General features: G+C 46.2%; 1 protein-coding gene across 11 annotated transcripts in view; it reads right to left on the bottom strand.

Moving 5' to 3' along the window:
* CCAR2 (cell cycle and apoptosis regulator 2) overlaps positions 1-22,589 on the bottom strand; it is a 30,698-nt gene extending 8,109 nt beyond the window's left edge. For 3 of the 11 annotated variants that reach the window (XR_014520207.1, XR_014520208.1, XM_083480385.1), the window contains exons 1-14: positions 22,404-22,543; positions 22,020-22,135; positions 21,797-21,879; positions 21,232-21,323; positions 18,292-18,383; positions 16,645-16,759; positions 12,940-13,066; positions 12,377-12,473; positions 11,189-11,305; positions 10,617-10,851; positions 9,120-9,233; positions 8,017-8,180; positions 935-1,109; positions 186-443 (exon numbers count right to left, since the gene is read on the bottom strand). Coding sequence is in view for 7 of the 11 variants with exons in the window: in XM_083480385.1 (XP_083336511.1) it covers positions 186-443; positions 935-1,109; positions 8,017-8,180; positions 9,120-9,233; positions 10,617-10,851; positions 11,189-11,305; positions 12,377-12,473; positions 12,940-13,066; positions 16,645-16,759; positions 18,292-18,383; positions 21,232-21,323; positions 21,797-21,863 (1,653 nt within the window). In the remaining 4 variants the exon portion in view is untranslated. Of the gene's footprint in view, positions 1-185; positions 444-934; positions 1,110-8,016; positions 8,181-9,119; positions 9,234-10,616; positions 10,852-11,188; positions 11,306-12,376; positions 12,474-12,939; positions 13,085-16,644; positions 16,760-18,291; positions 18,384-21,231; positions 21,324-21,796; positions 21,880-22,019; positions 22,193-22,403 lie in introns of those variants that run through there. The other 8 variants (XR_014520210.1, XM_083480380.1, XM_083480384.1 and 5 more) reach the window with 6 other exon arrangements.
* Positions 22,590-22,988: the final 399 nt, after the last annotated feature.

Here is a 22,988-nt window from a genome sequence, read left to right as displayed (position 1 = left end):
TTCCATGAACTTCAAACACCATAAAAGGCTACTGAGCTGATAGGAACATAAGTGTGGTAGCTTGCCTGAGATATGCGCCCCAAAAGGCAAATCTCAAATTTCAGCTAGAAAGAGGAGGTGCCAAGAGAAGCCAGAAGAAGAGAGTCTCCCTGTAGAAGCCAGATCCCAAAGAAAATGAAGCCTACCTCAAAGGAGAGCTTCTCCCGCTGCCGCCTGTACTCCAGCAGGGTGCAAAGGGAGATGTTGGCGCAGCTGGACTGGCCACCCTGCAGTGCCGGCTGCAGGTGAGCAACAATGGTAGGCTCCAGGGGAGGAGTTGGAATCTCTGGCTCAGGTGCTGAGGTCTCAAGAGCTGGCTCAGGGACAGGTTCAGCTGAGTCTACCTCCTGTTCGCTGGACTCCTGCTTGAAGCCTTGTTCAGAGGACTGCACAGTTTCCTCTTCCTGTTTAGGAGCATACTCATTTCAGTAAGCACTGGGTGCAACAACCCCTAATTTGGATGAAGTACATACTTCTGAGCCAAGGCTAATGTCTAGCTTCAATCTGAAGCCAAAGCCAAAGCCTGTTCCCAACTGTGTTCTTAAACTGGTGGTGTGACCCCACAAAGCCTGGGAGACAAGGACTGTCGCATGACTGAAGTCATAGGAACCTAGAAAGCTGTCTTATACCAAGTCAGACCAACAGCCCATTGAATACTGTCTACACAGAAGGGCAGCAACTCCCTAAAATGGGTTTCAGGCAGGGTTCTGATCCAGCCCTACCTGTAGATGCTGGGAATCAAATGGCCCTTCTCCCAAGTGGTATAAAAGTGCCTTAAGTAAATAAATAAAATATAAAAAACCCTCCTTTTAAGCTATCATGCTGTAGGTTACCGGGTGCCTCTGATTTCTCTCTGCTCTGGTTAACTTTCTGTCCAACACCAACCCATTCTTACCATCTCCCCTTTCTCTTCTGATGGTGCAGCAGCTTTTTCTGCTTTCTGCTTGCATGAGGCCTCCCATTCTTCAAGAGATGGCATGCAGCTCCAAATGTCTGGCAAGAAGACCACTGTCCTCTCCTGATGAGATGGGTTTCCCTCACGCAGGTATCTGAACTCTGCAAACCGGAACCTGATGAGCAGGGATTGGAGAGAGAATTGAGACACAACAGGACACAAAAATGCCCCTTCTCAGGAGGGCTGTACAGTCCCACCAAGCTCTTCTGCTGCAGCTGGTATGCAGGCTGTTTACAGAATGGTTTCTTTCCTTGGTCACTGAGACCAAGAGCCTTTTAGGTCTTGATCAATCCTATCTGTTCCAAGTCTATGCCTCTCCTGGTAGTCCCAAAAGGAAAGAGCTGGGTGCATCCCAGGTCAGTTACAGGACTCAGGGTGGTTCCTGCTAAACACTCTCCATCCCACCCATGGAGCCAAGGCCAAAGTAAATCAGGATCAGCCTCCTTGAGAGATCACACTAAATTCAAGAAGTAGAGTGGGGATGGCTTGATTGCAAATGCAGAAAGTGTGTAGGGATGCAAGACTCCCACAGGAAGTTGCCTCATTCCTAGAGAAGCAGCAAAACAAGCAGCAAAATACAGAATGATTTCTGAAAAATGCAGAAATGTCACAGCAGTGAGCCAGTAAGTACTGTGAGGATTCTTTCCCCAAAGGTCACAAGAGGGGACTCAGACACTGAACTACACACACTAAGATCTACAAATTAGATAATGAGGATATACTTAGATGACCTGTGTATGTAATGCTATTTGCATTTCTCCCTTTTTGGGAAAAAAGAACCTACAGAATGGATTTGTCAGCCATCAGGATAGAGGAGGAGGAGGAGGAGGAGATGGGACTCCTGGGATATTGACTCATACCAGCCAGCAGCCAGCAATGCAGGGACTTTTTTGCCTGTAGTGTGGAGGAGAGCAACCTGCAGCTCTCAGCCTTATTTCAGGTGGGGGGGGGAGGGGACGGCAGAAAGAGAGGGGGAAAGGGGTGCTTCACTCCCAACTACTGATTATCCCTGAAAGAACGAGGTCCACGTCAGAAAAATGGTTCCCCACCCTAGCTGTACTGTGTGGTCAGGCTCATTTGTTCCCATCATCTGATAATACTAAGGAGGTCACACACATTCCTGGACTCCCTTTCCTCAACAGCATCACCAATTCTGTTCTAAAAATACATATATAGATTCAACATAGTCTCATAAGTGTTCATCTTTTGCTTTGGGGAAATATCTTTCAAAAGCTGATCTCTCCCCACTCCAAGCCCCATTACCACCACCCGTTTTTAAGCTGCACCTTAAAATGATTTTCAGTTCTTTTGAGTCTTCAATATATTCAGGGATCTGAACAATTTGTATCTTCACACATTACACAACAGCAGGCGTGGGTTTGGCACCAAACACACACTCAATTGGCAGATTAACTCAAACCTCTGGTGAGGCCTCTCTCTATGCCAGCACATGTTCTCAGCATTCACACTTTACATGTACATGTATAACATGTTTGGCATTCACCTAAAGAAGAGAATTGTGTGTGCAGCGGCCATGAATCTAGCATACCACCTTCCCGAGTACAGACCAAACCAGCTTTTAAGATCTTCCAAGGAAACCCTGTTGGCTGCCCCTGCTGGGTTTGCTGCTTGGCAACAACATGGAAGTTGGCATTCTTGGTGGTGGCATCCGCCTTTGGAATTTCCTCCCTCAGGTGGTTGCAGAAACAGAGGCAGTAAACAGCTTTAAATACATATATGCTTACCCAAAGTTCCCTGGACTCTGATTCCTAATGCTTATACTTTTTTTTCTCTTTATGCACCACTCAGTTTTATCTATGGTATAAAATTACCTTCTGTTTTAGTTAGCTTTTTAAAAGTTTTAATTTATTGTATTTTTATAAGAATTGATACTGCCCCACATCTGCACGATGCCCTTTAAAGCAGTATCATTCCACTTTAAACAGCTGTGGGCTTCCCCCAAAGAATCGGGCGGGGGCATTAAAGTTGCGAGGAGATCCCTATTTCCCTCATAGGAATATATCATCAATTCCTTATAGCTTTGTGAGCGGAATCGTCTCCTAACAACTTTCAACCTCCTTAACAAACTGCAGCTCCCACAGCCCTGTGGGAGAAGCCACAGGTGTTTAAAACATAATGATACTGCCTTAAATGTATAGTGAACAGACCTCTATGTTGCAATATAGACAACCTGACAAAATAACACAACACGATGGCCAATAACAATGGCACTAAACACTATAGACTAATACAAATGATCAGAAATTGCAACCAAAGTCTCTAAATCTTCTTCACCGGTCGCGGTGGAATAATTCAAAACTTCGATATATACATAATCTGTCACCAAATATCGCCGGAACAGAGTTTCCAGATAACCAATCTGTTTCGTTCAATGCTTCATCAGCCAATCTTGATCAATTCTTCATCACCCAGACTTGTAAGAATTAATATGAGAAGGATGCAGTTCGATTTCTTAACAAGATATAAGTAAATATAAATGCTGTAGGAAATATGCTCTGGATCAGTGCTGATATGATACGGTAGTCACTGATGCTGGTAACAAATTGTAAAGAACATAATATAGTTAGCCACAAGTGAAACTAATATACTGTAAGGAAAATTAAAGACACAGCACAACATTAACAGCAAGAATGCCTGACATAAGTAGATAAATAGGTACTGCTGCGGCGGGAAGGCACTAAACACCAGATGAAAACAGTACCCCATCCAGTCAGTGGATCATAATGCAATTAAATAAAACAATGAAAATCTAACTAGCATATTTCCTACAGCATTTATATTTACTTATATCTTGTTAAGAAACTGAACTGCATCCTTCTCATATTATTTCTTACAAGTCTGGCTGATGAAGAATTGAACAAAACAGATTGGTTATCCGGAAACTCTGTTCCGGTGATATTTGGTGACAGACTATGTATAGATCAAATTTTTGAATTATTCCACCGTGACTGGTGAAGAAGATTTCGAAACTTTGGTTACAATTTCTGATCGTTTGTATTAGTCTATAAATAGTGTTTAGTGCCATTGCTATTGGCCATCGTGTTGTCTTATTTTGTTCAGCTTAAATGTATAGTGCACAGCTGGGGCCATTGGTTTACTATTATAATCCTTTCCCCCGTAAGTCAGTTAAGTGATTTCTTTGTCTACTGTGGTATATACATTTTATGAATAAATAAGCTAGTGAGACAGCCAAACGCTACTGGAGAAGATCTACTTTCCATCCAAGTTGGCAACAGTTGCCCAATGAATACTGGCCCAGGACGGATTCCTTCCACAAAATCCAGTGATCAGCCAAGCTCTGTTGCTGCTCCTGACCTATAATGGTTCCAGAATCCAGAACTTGAGTGTCATTCATTCTGCTAGCCTCGCTCACTGCAGTTGCAGAAACATTTGACTTTGTTCAGCACTAGAGAACAGAAGAAGAGGGTCTCTGAGGAACGAGTACTCCAACCCAAGACTGAATTCAACAGGTGGCAAAGCTTTAAAGGCCCAGAAGCTCCCATCTTCCTACATCTGTTACTTCCCAAACAAGTCACATGTGCAGTCAGGTTTAAGCAAAATAAGATCTGTTGCCATGGTTACCCAGTGCAAGGAATCTATATATAGCCATGCTGCTACTAACCAAACCAATGTATTCCAAGTTCCGGCTTCTCCCCTCCGTGTCGATTGGCTGGAGGTCTGATCTTATGAAGTATTCACTGACTCCAAGGAGCTCATGTGCAAAAGCATCTGCTGGACTTCCAGGGAACCAGTGGCACACAGTTCTCAGTTAGGATGGCAGCACAAATGGGCTTTCCCTAGAAGTAGCTCCCCAAGCCCCAAGAACTGAGCAAAAGCGCTTGAGCCTGGGCAATGAGACCCGTATCCACCCATGTTTTCTGCAACACCACCTATTCTGTGTATTGATGCTTCCCACCCACAAGGCTCTTGCTCCCCGCCAGTGATGGCTCAAAAGGAGGCTGCCTTTGCTTCACTGCTACAGGTGAGAGGAAGGGGACCCAGAAGGTAAACAGGAGAGGATACTCTCAGCTCACAAAGGGCAGAAACAACTTCATCCTTAACTACAGAACTCCTCAGGTCTTTGATTCATGGGGTTATTTAAAGTACACACTAGCTCTTATCATTTTTTCTTTTTTAAGAAGCAGACTTGGAAATGTGGTCATAATCCCAGACATTCCCATGCCAGACATGGGGAACCTCTGCCAGGCTATGGACCAGAATTAGGCCTGGCAGTTTCTAGACTGGCCCTTGAAGCAATTTTCTCCAAACCACAAACACCTGCCCCACAGGCAGGTAAAGACATGGCTGCAAAGGAGCAATGAGGAACTTAAAGCATGCTGCTGATGGTTTCTTGAAAAGCGGGAGTTACTGACAAGCGCTTTTGAAATTGTCTATCTGCAGGCTTGGTTTGAATTCAAACCACACCTGTAGGCATTTATCTTCTGAAGAAGCAACAGGTTTGTGGGACTGCAAAGGGAAAATGTTAAGTTTACAAATAGAAAAAACAGTGTTTGCTGTCCAGCACTAAGCCGCTGGTTGCTGCTGGCAAAGAGTTCCTTTGCGTTTGGCCCTGAGGACAGGCTCTAGCCTCTGGCCAAAAAAGATTCCCGACCCCTGCCATAGCCATTTCAGTTCTGCCAAAAAAGAAATTAGTGCTGTAGGCATTTCTGAAAAATAGCCCTCTTACATTGCAGCAATAAATTTCCAGAATAAAATCAACGTAATTTTGCATAGCACATGCATAAAGCTGAGACTCAACAAAACCGATTTGCTTGCTTTATCTCATTAAAAAGGCAGGCCACCTAGTGGCCAAGCTAGCCAAGCAATAATGACATGCTGGCGTGCTTCTGAATGATAAAATGAGAAACAGGGAACGAATCCTGTAGCATCTGAAAAATGAAGAGATTTGTGTTGTATCAATATTCATGGACTAAAAGTCCTCTTCACCGGATGCATTATTAGGCTTCTAGTCCAGGAAAGCTGATGCCAGCGTTAAATCAGCCTCAAAGGTGCCACATAGTCATTTTTAAAAATTTGTTCTAACAGACTAATATGACTAGTGGGCTTTTGTATTGCTTGGCAGTATGAACAGAAGCTTTACCCTCCACCCACCAATCTGGTCTCCCATCACAGGAGAAGCAATGGTGGCAGATGGTAAGCAAAAAGGGCCCCGGGCCCCTTTCTAACATTGACTTGTAGTTTCACTTTTTTTTCACTCTAGGCATTTATACCCAGCCTGCATTCATATGGTGCCCCAGGCAGCTTATGTAAAACCCTAAAAATATCAACATAAATAATGAACAATAAAAAATGAAAGTCGCAAGCCATAAAAACAACACAGCAGCAACATTTAAAAGGGGAAAAGAAAAACAGAGATGAAAAGCTTGGAAACATAAAAAGGGGTTTGCATGGTGCCAAACAGACAGAAGAAGAGGCACTGGGGATATTCCCTGGAAAGGGGTTTCCACAGCTGGGGAACTCAACCAAGAAGGAACTTCTTCCAGTCTCTACCCACCTCACTTCTGAAGGCAGGGGGGACACCCAGAAAGTTTTATGTTATAATGTGTTTTATTTTTGGCCCCGTTTTGACTATAGGATATAGTATGCCAACAGCAAAACAGGCATTTACTCTGCCTAAACGGGAAAGGGCCATAGCTCAGGGGAAGAACACATGCTTTGCATGCAGAAAGTCCCAGCTTCAATCTCCAGCATCTGAAGGTGGGCTGGAGGAAGGCTCCCCTGCCTGAACCCCTGGAGCCACGGCCAGTCAGCGTGGAGACTCCTGAGCCAGATGGACCAATGGACTGACTCAGTATAAGGCAGCTGCATATGTTCCTACGACTATTAAAAAAATTCAAAGATATGGTTACCAAGTATATCCCCCTTAACTCAATCAAACTGATCAGATCTACAGTGGTACCTCAGGTTGCAGACGCTTCAGGTTACAGACTCCACTAACCCAGATGTACCTCGGGTTAAGAACTTTGCTTCAGGATGAGAACAGAAATCGGCACGGCGGCAGCAGGAGGCCCCATTGCTAAAGTGGTACCTCAGGTTAAGAACAGTTTCAGGTTAAGAACGGACTTCCAGAATGAATTAAGTTCTTAACCTGAGGTACCACTGCAATGGGACGCGGGTGGCGCTGTGGGTAAAACCTCAGAGCCTAGGGCTTGCCGATCGTATGGTCGGCGGTTTGAATCCCCGCGGCGGGGTGAGCTCCCGTCGTTCGGTCCCAGCTCCTGCCCACCTAGCAGTTCAAAAGCACCCCTAAGTGCAAGTAGATAAATAGGTACCGCTTTCTAGCGGGAAGGTAAACGGCATTTCCGTGTGCTGCGCTGGTGCTGGCTCGCCAGAGCAGCTTCGTCACGCTGGCCACGTGACCCGGAAGTGTCTCCGGACAGCGCTGGCCCCCGGCCTCTTAAGTGAGATGGGCGCACAACCCTAGAGTCGGACACGACTGGCCCGTACGGGCAGGGGTACCTTTACCTTTTACCTTTTTACCACTGTAATGATCATTCTCCTGGGATCCCAGGTAACAAGATTCTATTGATTTCACATTATCAGTTTTGATGTAAACTTCCTTGAACATATCATGTGGAGAGGCAATATATAAATAAATAGCGGCTGGCTGATAGTTTGCATGAATCTCTCTCCAAACCAGGGTGGGGAAACCTCAGGCCTGGCTCAGGGGCTGAATGTGGCTCTCAGGCTTCTCCCTGGGTGACTCCCCTTAGCAGCCCTGCTCCCCACCCTTGAGTGCTTTGGTCTGGCTAGAATTTGCCCCTGAACTGTGATAACACCTCTCGTTTCCTTGGATTGTGGACTTTTGCAGAAAGGGAAGACGAAGGGTAGGATATAAATAAAGCCATTGCCCCACCCACCACTGGCATGCAGCCCCCGAAAAGTTGCCCACAAGGGAATGCAACCCCTGGCCTGAAATGTTCCCCACCCCAGCTCTAAACAGACCCATAGTCTCCAGTCCGAACACCACTTAGACTCACCACTTAGTGCAAGCACTCAAGTCCAAACCAATCTGCGCTTTGGTGCAACGAATGGCTGTGTGAATCAGAGCCATAGGGTTTGCAGCTGGGTCAGGACCGTCCAGAGATGGGGACCACTCCCCTCCAATCAGCACTGCTTCGTCTGCTTTCTTTCCCAGCAAGAACTAAGGAAAGAGAGACTGTAAGGAGACATACTACCCAGATCTTGGAGGGTGACTGAGCTCAGGGAGATGCCTTGATTACCCCCAACTCCTGCTATCCCAGCCCCCAACCACACCTGACTAATCAGCATGCCTCCTTACCCACTGAAAACTGGAAGAGACCAAAAGGCATCAAGTCTAACCTAATGCTTCATGGCTAGAATAGCCTCTTACAGACCACAACCTGTCCAATCCAAAATGCAGGGAACCACAAGCAGGGCTGAAAACATGTTACTGTCAGCATCAGCCTCCCAGCTATAGAAAAGGAACCTCATCTAGCTTGAGTGCGGGGAATGGGGCAAGGGATCTAAGGCACTTTGTACATCATCCAGCTAGGAGACCTTAAGGAAGCCCAACTGTACCTGCTCCGAGAGAAGGCAGCCAACATCCCACAGTAGTTTGTAGGTGGGGGTAAGCTTGCTATTGACCCCAAATGTATGCTCTCAAAAGCAATACCTACATCATCTAAAATCTTTGTCTCTAGATATGGTATTCCTGGTACCACAGAGGAAAAGGTGGGAATAAAAGCCCTTTCACAGGAGAAGAAAGTTGTTCCAGATCTCAATGGAACAGAAGTTCACTCCCACATAGGAAAAGAAATCGCAATATTCTGCCCATACATTTGTAATCTATTCAAATTTATTGTTTTACACCATAGGTCAGGGCACTTGAGAATATATTCATCAATGTATTTTCCCTGAATCACTCTTCAGTCTCCCACCTGACCCTGCTTCTCAGATTTTGCCCCTGTATAGTTCTAACGCCACCTTATTTTCTTATCTTTTTCATGGATATTCTTCCCAGTTATCCGAGTAGCTTCACCCTCCCTAGTTCTTGCAGAAGGTTAAGAGTAAAGTCTGGCATCCCTCTAGGCTGCCCTCTCTTGAACCAGAAGATTCTCACCTTAATTTGCTTAGTTGGGTGCTCAGGACTCTCCCTCTGGTCACTGGGATCTTCAATATATAGCAAACAATTGCGGTAAAATTCTTCAATGCCCGGAGAAGAAAGCAGCAAAACCTACATTGGGGAGGGACCAATATCTTAGCAGAAAGGAAGAAGCATTTCATGTAGAAAGCTGAAGGTTCAATCCCTGGTATCTCAAAAAGGGAAATACCTCTGTCCAGGGTTCTAGACAGCCACCATCACATCAGAGTGGCTCTCTAGAGAGGATGGTCTGACTTGGTATAATATAGCTTCATAGGTACTAGAGTGACCTCTCCTCACTCCCACCCCCTATTGCAGACAGGCTATTGCATGGTTGATCCTGAAAAGGGGGTTAGCAAAATGTTATGCAATGGGTAAACTGTTCTTACATATTTTTATAGTTTTTAATTCATTGATACTATTTTTAACTGCTGCTGCCTTGTATTTTTTTATGACCTTTTTATTAAAAAGAACAACTGTAAGCCACGTCGAACATTGTAATGGAAAAACTGGATATAAATGTCTTAGATATATAAAACACCGAGAAGGGCCCAGATCTTTATGCCACAGAGCCGTATGCAGAATCTGAAGAAGAGGTTACTAGCTAAAGGGAAGGTGAAGGAAGTGGCACCAAAGCTTATGGTTTCCATATGTCTGTTATCTTCAACAAACATACGTAGGCAGAATTTGATGTACAACAAAGAAGTCATCCTCTTTACCACCTCTCTCATTTTTCTTCTTTAAAACACCAAGAGACAGGTGCCTATGCAAGTTCTGTTAGTTAAAGGTGAATGTGTGGGAGCCCCAGGAATGCCAAGCAGTGCCCAGTACAGTCATACCTCGGGTTACAGACACTTCAGGTTGTGCGTTTTCAGGTTGCGCACCACACCGAACCCGGAATTACCGGAACGGGTTACTTCCCGGTTTCGGCGCTCGCACATGCGCAAAGTCCTGAATCGTGTTTTGCGCATGCGCAGAAGCGGCAAATCACGACCTGCACGTGCGCAGATGCAGCACTGCAGGTTGCAAACGCTGTGGGCTGCAAACGTGCCTCCCGCACGGATCACGTTCGCAACCCGAGCATCCACTGTATTCCCTTTATGTTGGGCACCAGCCATGTATGGGCAAAAAGAATCAGTTAATCCCAGGACACCTAGTCAGCCTCAGCCGAATCTGTACTGTACTGTAGTGCTGTACTCTGCATGGATAGCATGGTCAAAGCAACACTGGGCTTTAGCTGAGTCTGCAAGGGGAAAGTAGTTTGATGCCCTAGTGTGGACTCTCACAGGTATGATGGGATGAAGCGTTAGTAACAGAGAAGGTGAAGCTCAACAGGTGCGCAAATAAGCTTGAAGTTCAACCTGACTCAAACATTAAAACTATTTGCAGCACCTGGTTTTCACCCACTACATCTGCCAGTTCTTGGTCCAGCCCCCATTTGGTTTGCGTTAACAGAACCACCACCAAATCCTTCACCTTGGCACTGTATGCAGAGTTGGCATCTTCTGGCTGAGCTTCCTGCGTCGTGCCTTCATCACCCTGAGGCGCCTCTTCAGCAGTACTGGCTACCTGGATGCGGCTGGGGTGCCGGAGAGTCAGTGGCTGAGTGAGTGGAAAGGTGTCCAACCAGCTGAGGCGCACATCATAGAACTCCTTGGGCAGCTGGATGCTGCAGTAACGCCTCAAGATTTCCATGGCATCGCAGAAGGGGCTGGAGAAAACAGACAGATGCCAACGCCAACCCCCAAAAGAGTGTAGTTTGAATTATAGTTCTCAAGATTAAGGAGCAGGTTTTGTGCATGTTTGGATACAAGATGGTGGAATGAACCTTCCAAAACTGCATTGATTTTAGCTATACTGATTTGTGAGTTTCTAATTCCCAAGCAACATCAGCTAAAGGTTGAGAATAATGAAGACGGTGACATTTATATACTTCCTTTCTGCCAAGGCAGTTAGTTGTTGAGCTTGAAAAGCTCCTATTCCTGACACGAGAGGGTTCATTCAGCAATTCCCTCCCCCAAAGGGACCCCTTGGTCTCCTGGCCTTACCTGTTCACAGCATAGCAGGCCAACTGGACTCGGTACTGGGGTGGTTCGTGCCGTGGTTTTTTCAGTCCCCATGGCTCATTACCTTTCTGCTTCCGTTTCTTGGAGTCAAAGTCGTCCCTAAAAACATGGCAGTACAGCAGCTAAGACAGCAATAGCCATGAGATGCCAGATCCTCCAAGCTTCAGTTCTTAGCAATACACAGCCCTGCAAAGGCCATAAGCTTAGGAAAGAGACCCCCAGCCTGATTACCAAAATTATAGTCTGACAAATGTATATCCCTACCCTGGAAGAAATTGTGTGGAACCAGTAATTACTGCAGTCACTCAGATTTATAATCATGTGTTTTATCCAAAGATGTCAGGGCCTTCTGCTCTAAGATTCACTGCATCAATCAACTCTCCCATGCAATGTGCGACCAGGATTGAGTCTGCTTAGCCACTGACCTATGACAACCCCAACAAATATCGCAGAAGACCATAAAGGAGTGTATATGTTATCTAGCACTCTGTTTCTGAAAGCAGTCAGCCAAATTCTTCCGGGAAGCCCACAACCAGCACACAAAGGCATTGACAGGCCTCCCCCCCCCTTGCCCACCAGTATCACATATCCATTGGCATACCACCTCTGAACCATTCTATTTAGCCATCACGGCTAACTGTGGCACAAGAATCCTTGAGAGGCAGGAGAAAAGCTGAGAGAATTTTGCAGCTGCCACCCTGTAATACTACAAGCACAACTGAAACTAAAAGCAGCAGCACAAGACTGAAAGGGAAAAGCCTGGAGCCAGGGTCCACCCCCCGTCATCTCCAGTTAAAAAGGATTGAGTAGCAGTTACTGGGGGGGGCGGGACTTCCCCCTGCCTGAGACCCTGGGGAGCCACCGTAATCAATACTAGCAGACAAGACTAGGCTAAGGGGACAAACAGTCTGACCTGGTATGAAGCAGGTTTCCTAGATACGATTTTTTTTTTTTTTTTTGCTGAATAGATAGAGGCAGTGTGAGCACAAGGAAAACACTAAATTTCAATGGGGGGGGGTGCACAGAGAACAGGTTGTGGAAAAAACAAGCATATGTGTCAAGGGCTCTTCAGGATAACTCTCTTTGGAAGCTTGCACTATTTGCAATCCAAAAAGGAGGAGGAACAGAAAGGGACTTTGTGCCAGCACAGAGGACACCTACAGTCCTTACCATCTGCCCAAGTCTTGCCTGCCCTTTGGACCCCGACCAGTGTATCTGCCAAGATGGCTCAAGTGCAGTGATGGAGATGTCTGGAAAAGGCTCATTGCTGAGGAAGAAAAACATGCAGTCTTATTTCTGCCTTTTGGACAATTCATTGGCCTCCCTGTGCTGCCCCCCCCCCCCCATTCACTCAAAATTGTTATAATCAGCTGGTTCCAATTCACATACTAATTCCATCTCAGGCTGAAAATCTAGCTCCCCACCTTGGCCACATATATACCACCCTAGAGATCCTTCACAGAGCTGCGACACAGGTCCTATCCACCCGTCCCTTATCAAATAAATTATAGTCTTTTCCCATGGCCCAGTGAAGAGGGCTTATTGAAGACTTGGGCTCCATACTACCATCCTAAAAGAGGATCTTGCCTCAGTTTTTTCCATGGTTTCCAAAAGAGATCTGTCTCAAATTCCATCACCAGACATACCACCCCAGATTGTATATTTGCAATGCTTAGTATGTCTAACCTTCCATTTCTCCACCAGCAAAGACAAGATGTAGCAGCAACACTTACGCTTCTGGGGAAAGAGAGGTGGGATACGGTGAGGCTGAAACAGCAGCTGTGGCTGGGCTCCCAGGATGCCTTGCTTCTGCCCCAAAGAAGCCACATGGAGCAGAGGGGTGGGGGGCTTCAGAAGAGGCTGTGGTACAAGCAGAGGCTATGAACCAGAAATACAACCCTTCTTACCCTACTAGTTCCCATATTTAAGAATGCAGACCTCATTGCGAAGAATCAGAAGGGAGCTCCCCATTTCTCCACAATGTCAACTGTATTGGCAATGCAGAGACACAAAAGTGGAATGTGCCTATGCCAGAAAACCACCACAGAATACCAGATAGTGCGGCCAAGAAATAAACCAGAAACATACATGCACACCATTTTCTTCTGCATGGCATGTACATCGTCAGCAACAGAAAAGCTACACTATGGACTTCATATTAATATCTCACATCTATCCTTCCAGAATGCAAAGTGCCTGGGATGGATAATCAACGATGCTTTTCCAAATCTAGAGTGCCCAAAAATCTGAAGTAGTAAGGAAAGGAACAACAGTCACTATTACTGTACCCATTCTCTTGCCAATTTAGTATTTATTAGACTTTGGCAAGAGGGGCTCAAAACAAGATTTTATCTTCCAAGATACACCATTCCCCTCACCACCCACCAATCTAGATCCCCACTACAACACGCAGAATTCTGCACCTACAGAGTATGATCAGTCTACACTGAGTTGTTTTAGGGTCGTTGGGCTTTTTCCCACCTAAAGTGTTTTTGTACTTCTGCAATTACGCCACTGCCACTCTTGCTTCTTCATGGCCCCATTTTGGCTACAACCCTGTTGGCACTCGCTAGGGAGCAGACACTACGAGAAACTGAGAGACTTTCAAAGATTCTATGCTTAACAGCTTCAGGCCAATCTATTATTCATTTGCTAGCACCTGACGTTAGCTACTTTAGGAACATCAGATTTTAGGTTGTTAAAGGTTACCAATATGCACTGTGTAATCTTGCAGATGGTGATACAGTATATCACACCCCCAATGCCAAGAGCATGCTCTGCCACCCACATATGGCCAGTGTCTCTACGATGCCAATCAATGCCAGATAATATCCAGTGTTTCCCATTTTCCATGTTTGGCTTGTCACAGTTTTTACATTTCATCCCACTTTTTTGCAATGTAGAAAGGAACTATTAATTATAGAAAGCTTGGGATTATTTCTGTATAAATAAAGAATTCCAATCTAGCTGTATGGTATAAAGCTGTTTTCCAATGGCATAAGACAAGACAAGAAAGGACACTGATAACTCCCATAACTTTGGTTTGCAATGCAAAAAGGAATCCAGTACAAGCAACACAGATTTCTGAAGAGAATGGCCACGGCAGAGTCACTACATAGAAACTGAAAACTGGCTGGTTTGAAATCTGGATCCTCTAGAAGCCACTGCAAACACGTTACATTTACCGTATTTTTCACTCCATAAGGCGCACCGGACCATAAGGTGCACCTAGTTTTGGGAGGAGGAAAACAAGAAAAAAAAATATTCTGAATCCCAGAAGCCAGAGCATCAAGAGAGATCTGGTTTCTGGGATACTGTGTGGCTGTTCTGGCTTCTGGGATAACTGCGCCAAGCCTCTTCAAGGCAGTGGGATGAAGGCTCCCCCTGCCCGAAGAAACTGTGCGCAGCTAAGGCAGAAGCCAGGATAGGCGCGTTGCTGAAGGGGTGCTGCACAGTTCTCCCTCTCTGCACAGCGTCTCTCCTTCACAGGAGAGGCGCTGCGCAGAGAGGGAGAACTGCGCAGCGTCCCTTCAAGCGAAGCTGGAGAAGGAACAGGAGACCCTTCTGTTCCTCCTCCGGCTTCCAGGACAGGAGCATCGCTCCCTTCTGTTCCTCCTCTGGCTTCCAGGACAGGTGCCCCTTCAAGCGAAGCTTCACAGGACAGGCGCGTCGCTGAAGGGGCGCTACATAGTTCTCCCTCTCTGCGCAGCATCTCTCCTTTGCAGAAGAGGCACTGCACAGAGAGGGAGAGCTGCGCAGCGCCCCTTCAGAGAAGCGGGAGGAGGAACAGAAGGGTCTCCTTCTGTTCCTCCTCCCGCTTCGCTGAACGGGCGTTGCGCAGCTCTCCCTCTCTGTGCAGCGCCATTCGCTCCATAAGACGCACTCACATTTCCCCTTACCTTTTAGGAGGAAACAAAAGGAGAACTTATGGAACGAAAAATACGGTATTTTATAGTTTCCTTTTTTATGTTGATGGTTGAGATGTTTCTTTGGTTTCACACTGTAAATTTAACGGATTGAGGTTGAATCCTGACAAGACAGAAGTACTGTTTTTGGGGACAGGAGACGGGTGGGTGTGGGCGACTCCCTGATCCTGAATGTGGTAACTGAGTCCCTGAAGGACCAGGTGAACAGCCTGGGAGTCATTTTGGACTCACAGCTGTCCATGGAGGTGCAGGTCAATTCTGTGTCCAGGACAGCTGTCTACCAGCTCCATCTGGTAAGCAGGAATAGAATAGAATAGAATAGAATAGAATAGAATAGATTCTTTATTGTCATTACACAAGTGCAACATTGCACAAAGTGCAACGAAATTGGATGCCATCCCTTAAAACAACAAAAGCAAAACAACAACAACAACCAAACAAACCACATTCCAGCCACACCCACACCACACCCATCAAACTCCCAGGTCACACTATCGAGTTACAGCATTCAAAAAGGCCACAGCTCTTGGATAGAAACTGTTTTTCAGTCTATTTGTGACCCTACCTGCCCACGGACTGTCTCGCCAGAGTGGTGCATGTTCTAGTTATCTCCCACTTGGACTACTGCAATGTGTTCTCCGTGGGGCTACCTTTGAAGGTGACCTGGAAACTACAACTAATCCAGTATGTTGCAGCTAGACTGGTGACTGGGAGCTGCCGCCAAGACCACATAACACCAGTCTTGGAAGACCTACATTGGCTCCCAGTACATTTCCGAGCACAATTCAAAGTGTTGGTGCTGACCTTTAAAGCCCTAAATGGTCTCAGCCCAGTATACCTGAAAGAGCATCTCCCCCCCCCCCGCCCCATCATTCTACCCAGACACTGAAGTCCAGCGCCAAGGGCCTTCTGGCAGTTCCCTCCCTACGAGAAGCGAAGATACAGGGAACGAGGCAGAGGGCCTTCTTGGTAGTGGTGCCCACCCTGTGCAACACCCTCCCATCAAATGTCAAACAGATAAACTACTATATGATTTTTAGAAAACATCTAAAGGCAGCCCTGTATTGGGAATTTTTTTATGTCTGGTGTTTTATTGTGTTATTATAGTTTGCTGGAAGGTACCCAGCATGGCTGGGACAAACCAATCAGATGGATGGCATATAAATAATAAAATTATCAATAATAATAATAATAATAATCACCATCATCATCACTTCTTTGGCTCTGTGTGAAGGTCTCTTAGTTCTGACTTGCAATTCCATTCAGGATTCAGAAGCTATCTGGGCCTTTCTAATGTCTCTGGTGGAAGAGCCACTTTTCATGTTAGTTGTGAATTTTTCACTGCTTCATTGTACGGTATGAAGTAGCACTGAATAAAGTGTGCTGCCTTAGTAGAAGAAAGGTAACTCATCTCCGTACATGAGATCAAAGCGAACACAAGCAAAGTAACTCAAACTCTATATACGACAAAAGAATCCCCCTACACACTTGGAGAATGAAACACTGAGGTACCTGATTTGACAATGTCTGGACCTTCAAGGCATTCCAGGGCACTGACTGGCTAGGGTTGTAGACAGCTTTCACCAGCACCTTTTCGCCAATCTGTGGGATCCGACCTTTGACAACACTGAAACAAAAGAGAAGAGATGAAAACACATGTCTTATTTCTGCTGGTGCTGAGTTTCTAATGGGCACCTCTAAAGCTCATAACTGAAGGTCAAGTCCAGCTTCACCAGCCAGGCCCTGTCCTGTGCAGACAGCAGAGTCAGGAGTCTACGTTTTCTGACTGTACTTCACAGGAAACATACAAAGTTGCCTTATATCAGGGTCCGGCTAATTATGCATTTAGCAAAGTATTGTCAACTCTGACATGCAGCCACTCTCCAGGATCCCAAACAGATATTTACCACCACCTGCAGTCCAATTCTTTTTTAAAAAATGGATATATCAGGAATTGAACCTGGGACCTTCTGAAGGCAAACCATGTGCTCCACCACTGAGCTCTGCTTCCTCCACTAAAGACTGCACGTGAGGAAATCAGATTTTTCGTTATCTGTTGCATAAAGAAAAAAATCTCTGCAAGTATTAAGCTAGAACAGCAATAACTGGCTGGAATTGTTTCTCCACAATTCAAAGTGCTGCCTCAGGATTGCAATACCCCAAGAAACACCTCTCTACATATGAATAAGCCTGGACCTGGTGGGTCTTCACCAGAGGCCTTTCTGTGTGTGCCCCACCCAAGGGGGGGGTATGGAGGGTGGCCATACGAGAACAGGCCTTTTCAGCGGTGCCCCCCCCCATCTATGAAATGCTCCTTTCCAGGGAAACTCACCTGACACCATCTTTGTCAGTTTCTGGGTGCCAAGCTAAGACCTTTCTGTTTACCTAGACTCTGGTTAATTAATGTTGCCTCCTATGATTATGCTCATCTTATGGTGGAGTGGGTAGGACTTAGTCCATTTTGATATGTTGCTGGAAGAGAATTTTAAGTATTTTCAACTGCTTTAAAATTTTCTGGTTTTAAATCATGTTTATGTTTTATTTTGTCAAGTTCATTTTTATTATGAAATTTATTTTTATTATTTAAAATGTGTTGGGGGTGTTTATTGGGTTGTTTTTGTTTTTATTTTGATTATGTATTTAGTAGCTTTAAATTCTGATTTTATCCTATTGAATATATGAAAACAAACTGTAAACAATTAAAAACATTAGCAGGATTGATATAAACATGAGGATTCTAAGGGAATTAAAAAGGATAAATGAGTAAAAAGGACAAATTAAAATATGAAGTAAGAATTTGAAAGAAAAATAAGAAACCATAGAAGAGGAGGGATGGAAGTCAAAGAAAACATTACTGGATTTGTGTGTGATTTATTGTTGAATATATATTTATTATTGAATGCTTCTTTATTGTTGAATATTGTAAAATGGAAAAATGGGGTGGGGGTTTAAACAGAATCTTCCAGCTGCAATCTAAAGTAGCAGAAAGGGCTATACTAGGTCAGGCTTCCTCATTCTTCCCAAGTGTAGATCAGGCTTTGGTGCAATTCAAGAAGATAGAAGGAAACACAAGTCTGCTGGATGGCAAGGGGACAATGCTATTAGTAGCCACTCGCTGTCCTCTTGTCTCTGCTGCCATCCTAATGGTTCTCTACTCACCTTAATTGAAAGAAAACTTCATCATCCACCACTCCAAAGTAATCGTGGAGGCTGGTGACTATTCCAGTAAAAACTCGTTGTTTCTCTCCCCCCTGAAAAGCAAAGGCCCAGGGAAATCACTATAATGACATAATGAAAGGTTACACACTAATCACCGGTGTCACAAATCTGGTCATCTGCATACCCAATCCCCAGGCTCAGTCAACAGGTACAATCATAACAAACTGCAGGTGCGACCTATTCACAAGCCGTCTAATTCACTCTCTTTGTCAGTCACTGGAGTTCTAGACAGTTCACAATATTTCTTAATACTGAGGCCATATCAAGTCCTGGCTACTCTCAAGCTCTTTCATCTGCCAAAGGAGGAATTTGCCATTTATTGATTTCTAAATCCTTTAACACTGGATACAATATCACTATTGATGTCAAGCAGTAACCAACTCTCTTTCAAACTGAACAATTATGTTCCATCCTAATCCAACTGAACCCTGAAAAACTATTCTGTAATATGAGCCTCTTCAGACATCAGCAGGCCCTACATGTGGTAGAGCCTGGAACTCAGGATCCGTATGCCTGTACTAGAGAAAGGAAAGCACTATTGACTTGGGCACTCAGGCAGAAACTGGGCAAATAGGATATACACCTGCAAAACAGATTACTTACTTCATAGGGCAAAATGCATGTGATCATGAGAGCCACGAAACAAACCTCAGGAAAACGGGGAATCACAGAAAAGCCCTCATCATAAATTTCTATTCTACCCTGCTTCATCAAAGTACTTACTACAAACACACACCAACTGTGACTTAGAAGAATACTGCCTTTCTCAATAGCAGGTATGGGAAATTTCTGGCCCTCCAGATGTTGCTGAACTACATCTGCCATCATCATTGGCCATGTATGATGGACCTCATGTAGTTGTAGCTCTGCAACAACAGGAGGGCCAAAGGTTCCCCACATCTGCTCTATACTGAGTTATTCAACTGCTCAACTAAATGCCAGTTGCTCTGCAAGGAAGCATTCTCGGGCTCCATGCATCAGCCACAGGACCCAACAGACTCTCGGAGGTTGCTTGCCCTGCTTCTAAGGAAGAACACAAAAATAAATAGAAGACCACCCCCAGCCAGGGGAAAAGCTGTACAGAGCTTGCTCCCCACTAACTCTCTGCTGGAAAGAATATTGTGCTCCAACAACTAGGTGCCCTGGGTACTAGAGGGGAGCAAATTAGGACCAAAGGTCACATAGTTTAAATGTGGCTTTTTTATTGTGTCACCTGCTGGAAGCTGTCTTGAATACCTTTTCATCAAAAGACAGGAAATAATAATAATAATAATAATAATTTATACCCCGCCCTCCCCGGCCAGAGCCGGGCTAAGGGCAGCTAACACCAGAAAAATTACAGTAAAAACGTAATGGGGATGGGGACCAATTTAAAATACAGGTTAAAATGCAATTTAAAATGCAGCCTCATTTTAAAAGTAGCCCATAGATCAAAACCATAAAGAGAGGGAATCATAAGGGTCAGACTGAGTCCAAACCAAAGGTCAGGCAGAACAGCTCTGCCTTGCAGGCCCTGCGGAAAGATATCAAGTCCCTCAGGGCCCTAGTCTCTTGTGACAGAGCGTTCCACCAAGTCAGGGCCAGTACTGAAAAGGCCCTGGCCCTAGTTAAGACCAATCTAACCACCTTGCAACTTGGGACCTCCAAAATGTTGTCATTTGTGGACCTTAAGGTCCTCCACAGGGCATACCAGGAGAGGTGGTCCCCTAGGGTACATGGGTCCTAGGCCGCATAGGGCTTAAAAGGTCAAAACCTGAATGTGATCCCGTGGCAAGGACCCCGTAAGGAGCCTCGCCGCGGCATTCTGCACCTGCTGGAGTTTCTGGGTCAGCTTCAAGGGCAGCCCCGCGTAGAGCGAGTTACAATAATCAAGCTTGGAAGTGACCGTCGCATGGATCACTGTGGCCAGATCAGGGCGAGAAAGGAAAGGGACCAACTGCTTAATACGGCAGAGATGCCACCTTTGCTGTGGCTGCAACATACGTAAATAAAAATAAGAGTCTGCAGTAATAGTCACAAGGTAGACGCAGAGATGCAGTGTACTTATGCTCCAGCAAAGGCAAACTGTAAACTAGGATGAACAGGCTGATCTATGACACTGTGGCAGGGGGACTAATTTAAGAATACCATAGAGCCATCATCTACGGTTCTGTAACCATCTACAATATATACTTAGTCCTGAAACAATTGAGAAGGAAATGGGAGATACTAATTATCCTAGATCAGTTACGACTGCAAGTGAATTTGAAACTGTGTCAGGCAGATCCTCGTCAAGGCTACTGTTTTTCTGACACCCATTCACACTGTGCAGTATTTCATATGAGTTCTTAAGCAGCATGGCTTAACATTTTCTTTATTTCCCCCCCAAATTTCTAGCCTTCCCACTCAACGTGAAGAGCTTCACTGTTGCAATCAGAGTTATGACCACTTACATGACCTTCAGCCAAATTTGATGGTTTGAAGGAAGGCGGCAGTGTGTAAACCCTAACACACACTTGCTATCTCCAAGGATCTGAAATACATATTTCCAACCCCCCCCTCCAATGGCTTTGAGCCAAACTGGCACAGAGCATGCAGCTCTGGTTTCATTAAATGCAAAGAGTTTGAAGCCAGATGCCAAAGACATCAGGAGAGCCACACAGACCGTCTTCACCTGACCTCTGGCTGAGATTCCATCCGAGACACATCATAAACCACTTGCCTGTATCTAGAATACATAGCTGCTGGCACATGCCCAGGGAGTTGACTAGAACTGCCTTGAAACTTGTTCATAGAGCTCTCCAGTGGAAGTAGAATCCCTTAACTGTTTTCCCGGGAAAACGAAAAAACACCAGAATTTCACTGACATCTACAAGAAAACACCAATCATCTCCCACAGACCTGAAGATGGCGTGCCGCCTGAATAATCTCTGCTGAGATAGGAGGATTTAAGAGGCCAGGTGCCGGTCCCAATAAAGAGGCTGGTTGGGTTCCTAGTGAAAAGGAGCAAATAATTTTAAACACTAGAAAATCACTGAATGGTCAGATAGAAGTGCATTTATGTACAATTTCATTCACTAGATAGATGGCACTTAGCAAAAAAATTAATGCATTCATTTCATTACAACCATGAGATTAGCTCCCTACTATTCCCATTAAGATTCAAAAGATTAGAGTAAACGAAGTGTGGTGGCAAGGATGGGACTAAAGCACCCTTAACAAAAGTAATGCTCATATTTTTGTATGCGGATTTTCTATCAAATACACACACAGAGCACAGAGCATCAACAAAAGCCAGTAAAGCAGAAATCTCTTTCCCTCTAAAGAATTTAAAAAACAAACCCACCACATATCCCTCATGAAGAAGGGTTTAAAGAAGCAGCAGAGATACCACCCATCCAGCATGGCCAAAACAACAGCATGGACAGATCAGAGGCAAACTTTACAACATCCTTATCTGACTAACCTGAGAAGGTCCTGGCTCCCTGAAGATTGCTGGCTCTCAGCTGCTTCTGACGCTTGAACTGTGCCATTTTGAAGGGTTCTTTTCTAATGTAATGAGAGAGACACAAAAGTTACAGAGAGATCCCACATGCAAACCAGCCCAATGGATGCGGGGAAAGAGTTGAACCCTTTCAGCTGTCAGAACCACACCTTTCCCCAAGACCTGCAGCTGCTCCGTGACTCACCCTGCCAGATTTCCACAGCAAGGGGGACACTGTGGCTCTCTCCCCCCCGCCAGACGCAGCCAGCCCTGCAAGCGGCAACCCGGGTCCTATTCAGCAGCGAAGCAGCTCATCTTGGGCTAGAAGAAGAAGAAACAGGCAGAGCTAAGCAGGGAGAGAGAGCAAAACCCGGGCAGGCCAGGAAAGGAAAAGGCGCTGAAACTTGTTGAGAGGGAGGGAGGGAGGAAGAGATTCCGGCTGGGGCGGCCTGGGCGGCGGGGTCCTCGCGCCCCCTCCCCCAGGGGCCGGGGGGGGGCTCGGCTAACGGGCGCGCGAGGGCGGCCCCCCCCCCAGGGCCTTCTCCCCCCTCGGCCGGGCGGGGCGGGGCGGGGCGGGGGCGGCGCCCACCTGAGGGCGGCGCGGGCAAGAAGAAAGGAGCCCGGCGGCGGCGGCGACGCCAGGGACAAAGGGACCCGGAAGCTCCGCCCGGATGTGCGCCTCAACGGAAACGCCTCCCGCGCGCCAGCCCCCCCCCCGTCGCGCCTCCCAGGCCCCGGAAGTGCTTCTGCCCGGAGTGAAGCTCGACCCGGAAGTGGTTGGAGAGGCGGAAGAGAGGGCGGTGCCGCGTGGGGATTCTGGCGGCGGAAGAGGCGCCGCGTGAGGCTCCCAGCAGCGGGCTGCCTGCCGGGCTGCGCGTGGCCGCCACGCGGCGCTCTCGTCGCAGGAGCCGCCGGCCGCCAGAGAAGCTGCGCTGCCTCCCCACAGCGGCCCCCAGGGCGTTCCCGGCTCCCCTTGGCAGAGTCCGCCGGGCCAGCGCTGCCCCGAGGCCGCCGGGGGCACATGCAGACCCGCTTCCCGATCATGTGTCACCTTAATCATTTCTACATCTATTTTTGAAAATTGAAACTGGCAAGAGGTGTGTGAAAGTAGCCTAGGCTAGGGCACAAAATAGCCTGGCAACAGCACTGTGTACAGTCAAGTGAAAGCTCTTCA

The sequence above is a fragment of the Podarcis liolepis genome (genome assembly GCF_965112155.1).
Source record: "Podarcis liolepis genome assembly, chromosome: 16".
NCBI classification, from domain to species: domain Eukaryota; kingdom Metazoa; phylum Chordata; class Lepidosauria; order Squamata; family Lacertidae; genus Podarcis; species Podarcis liolepis.
Note: the sequence above shows the minus strand (reverse complement) of the source record. Positions and strands in the feature narration are given on the sequence as shown.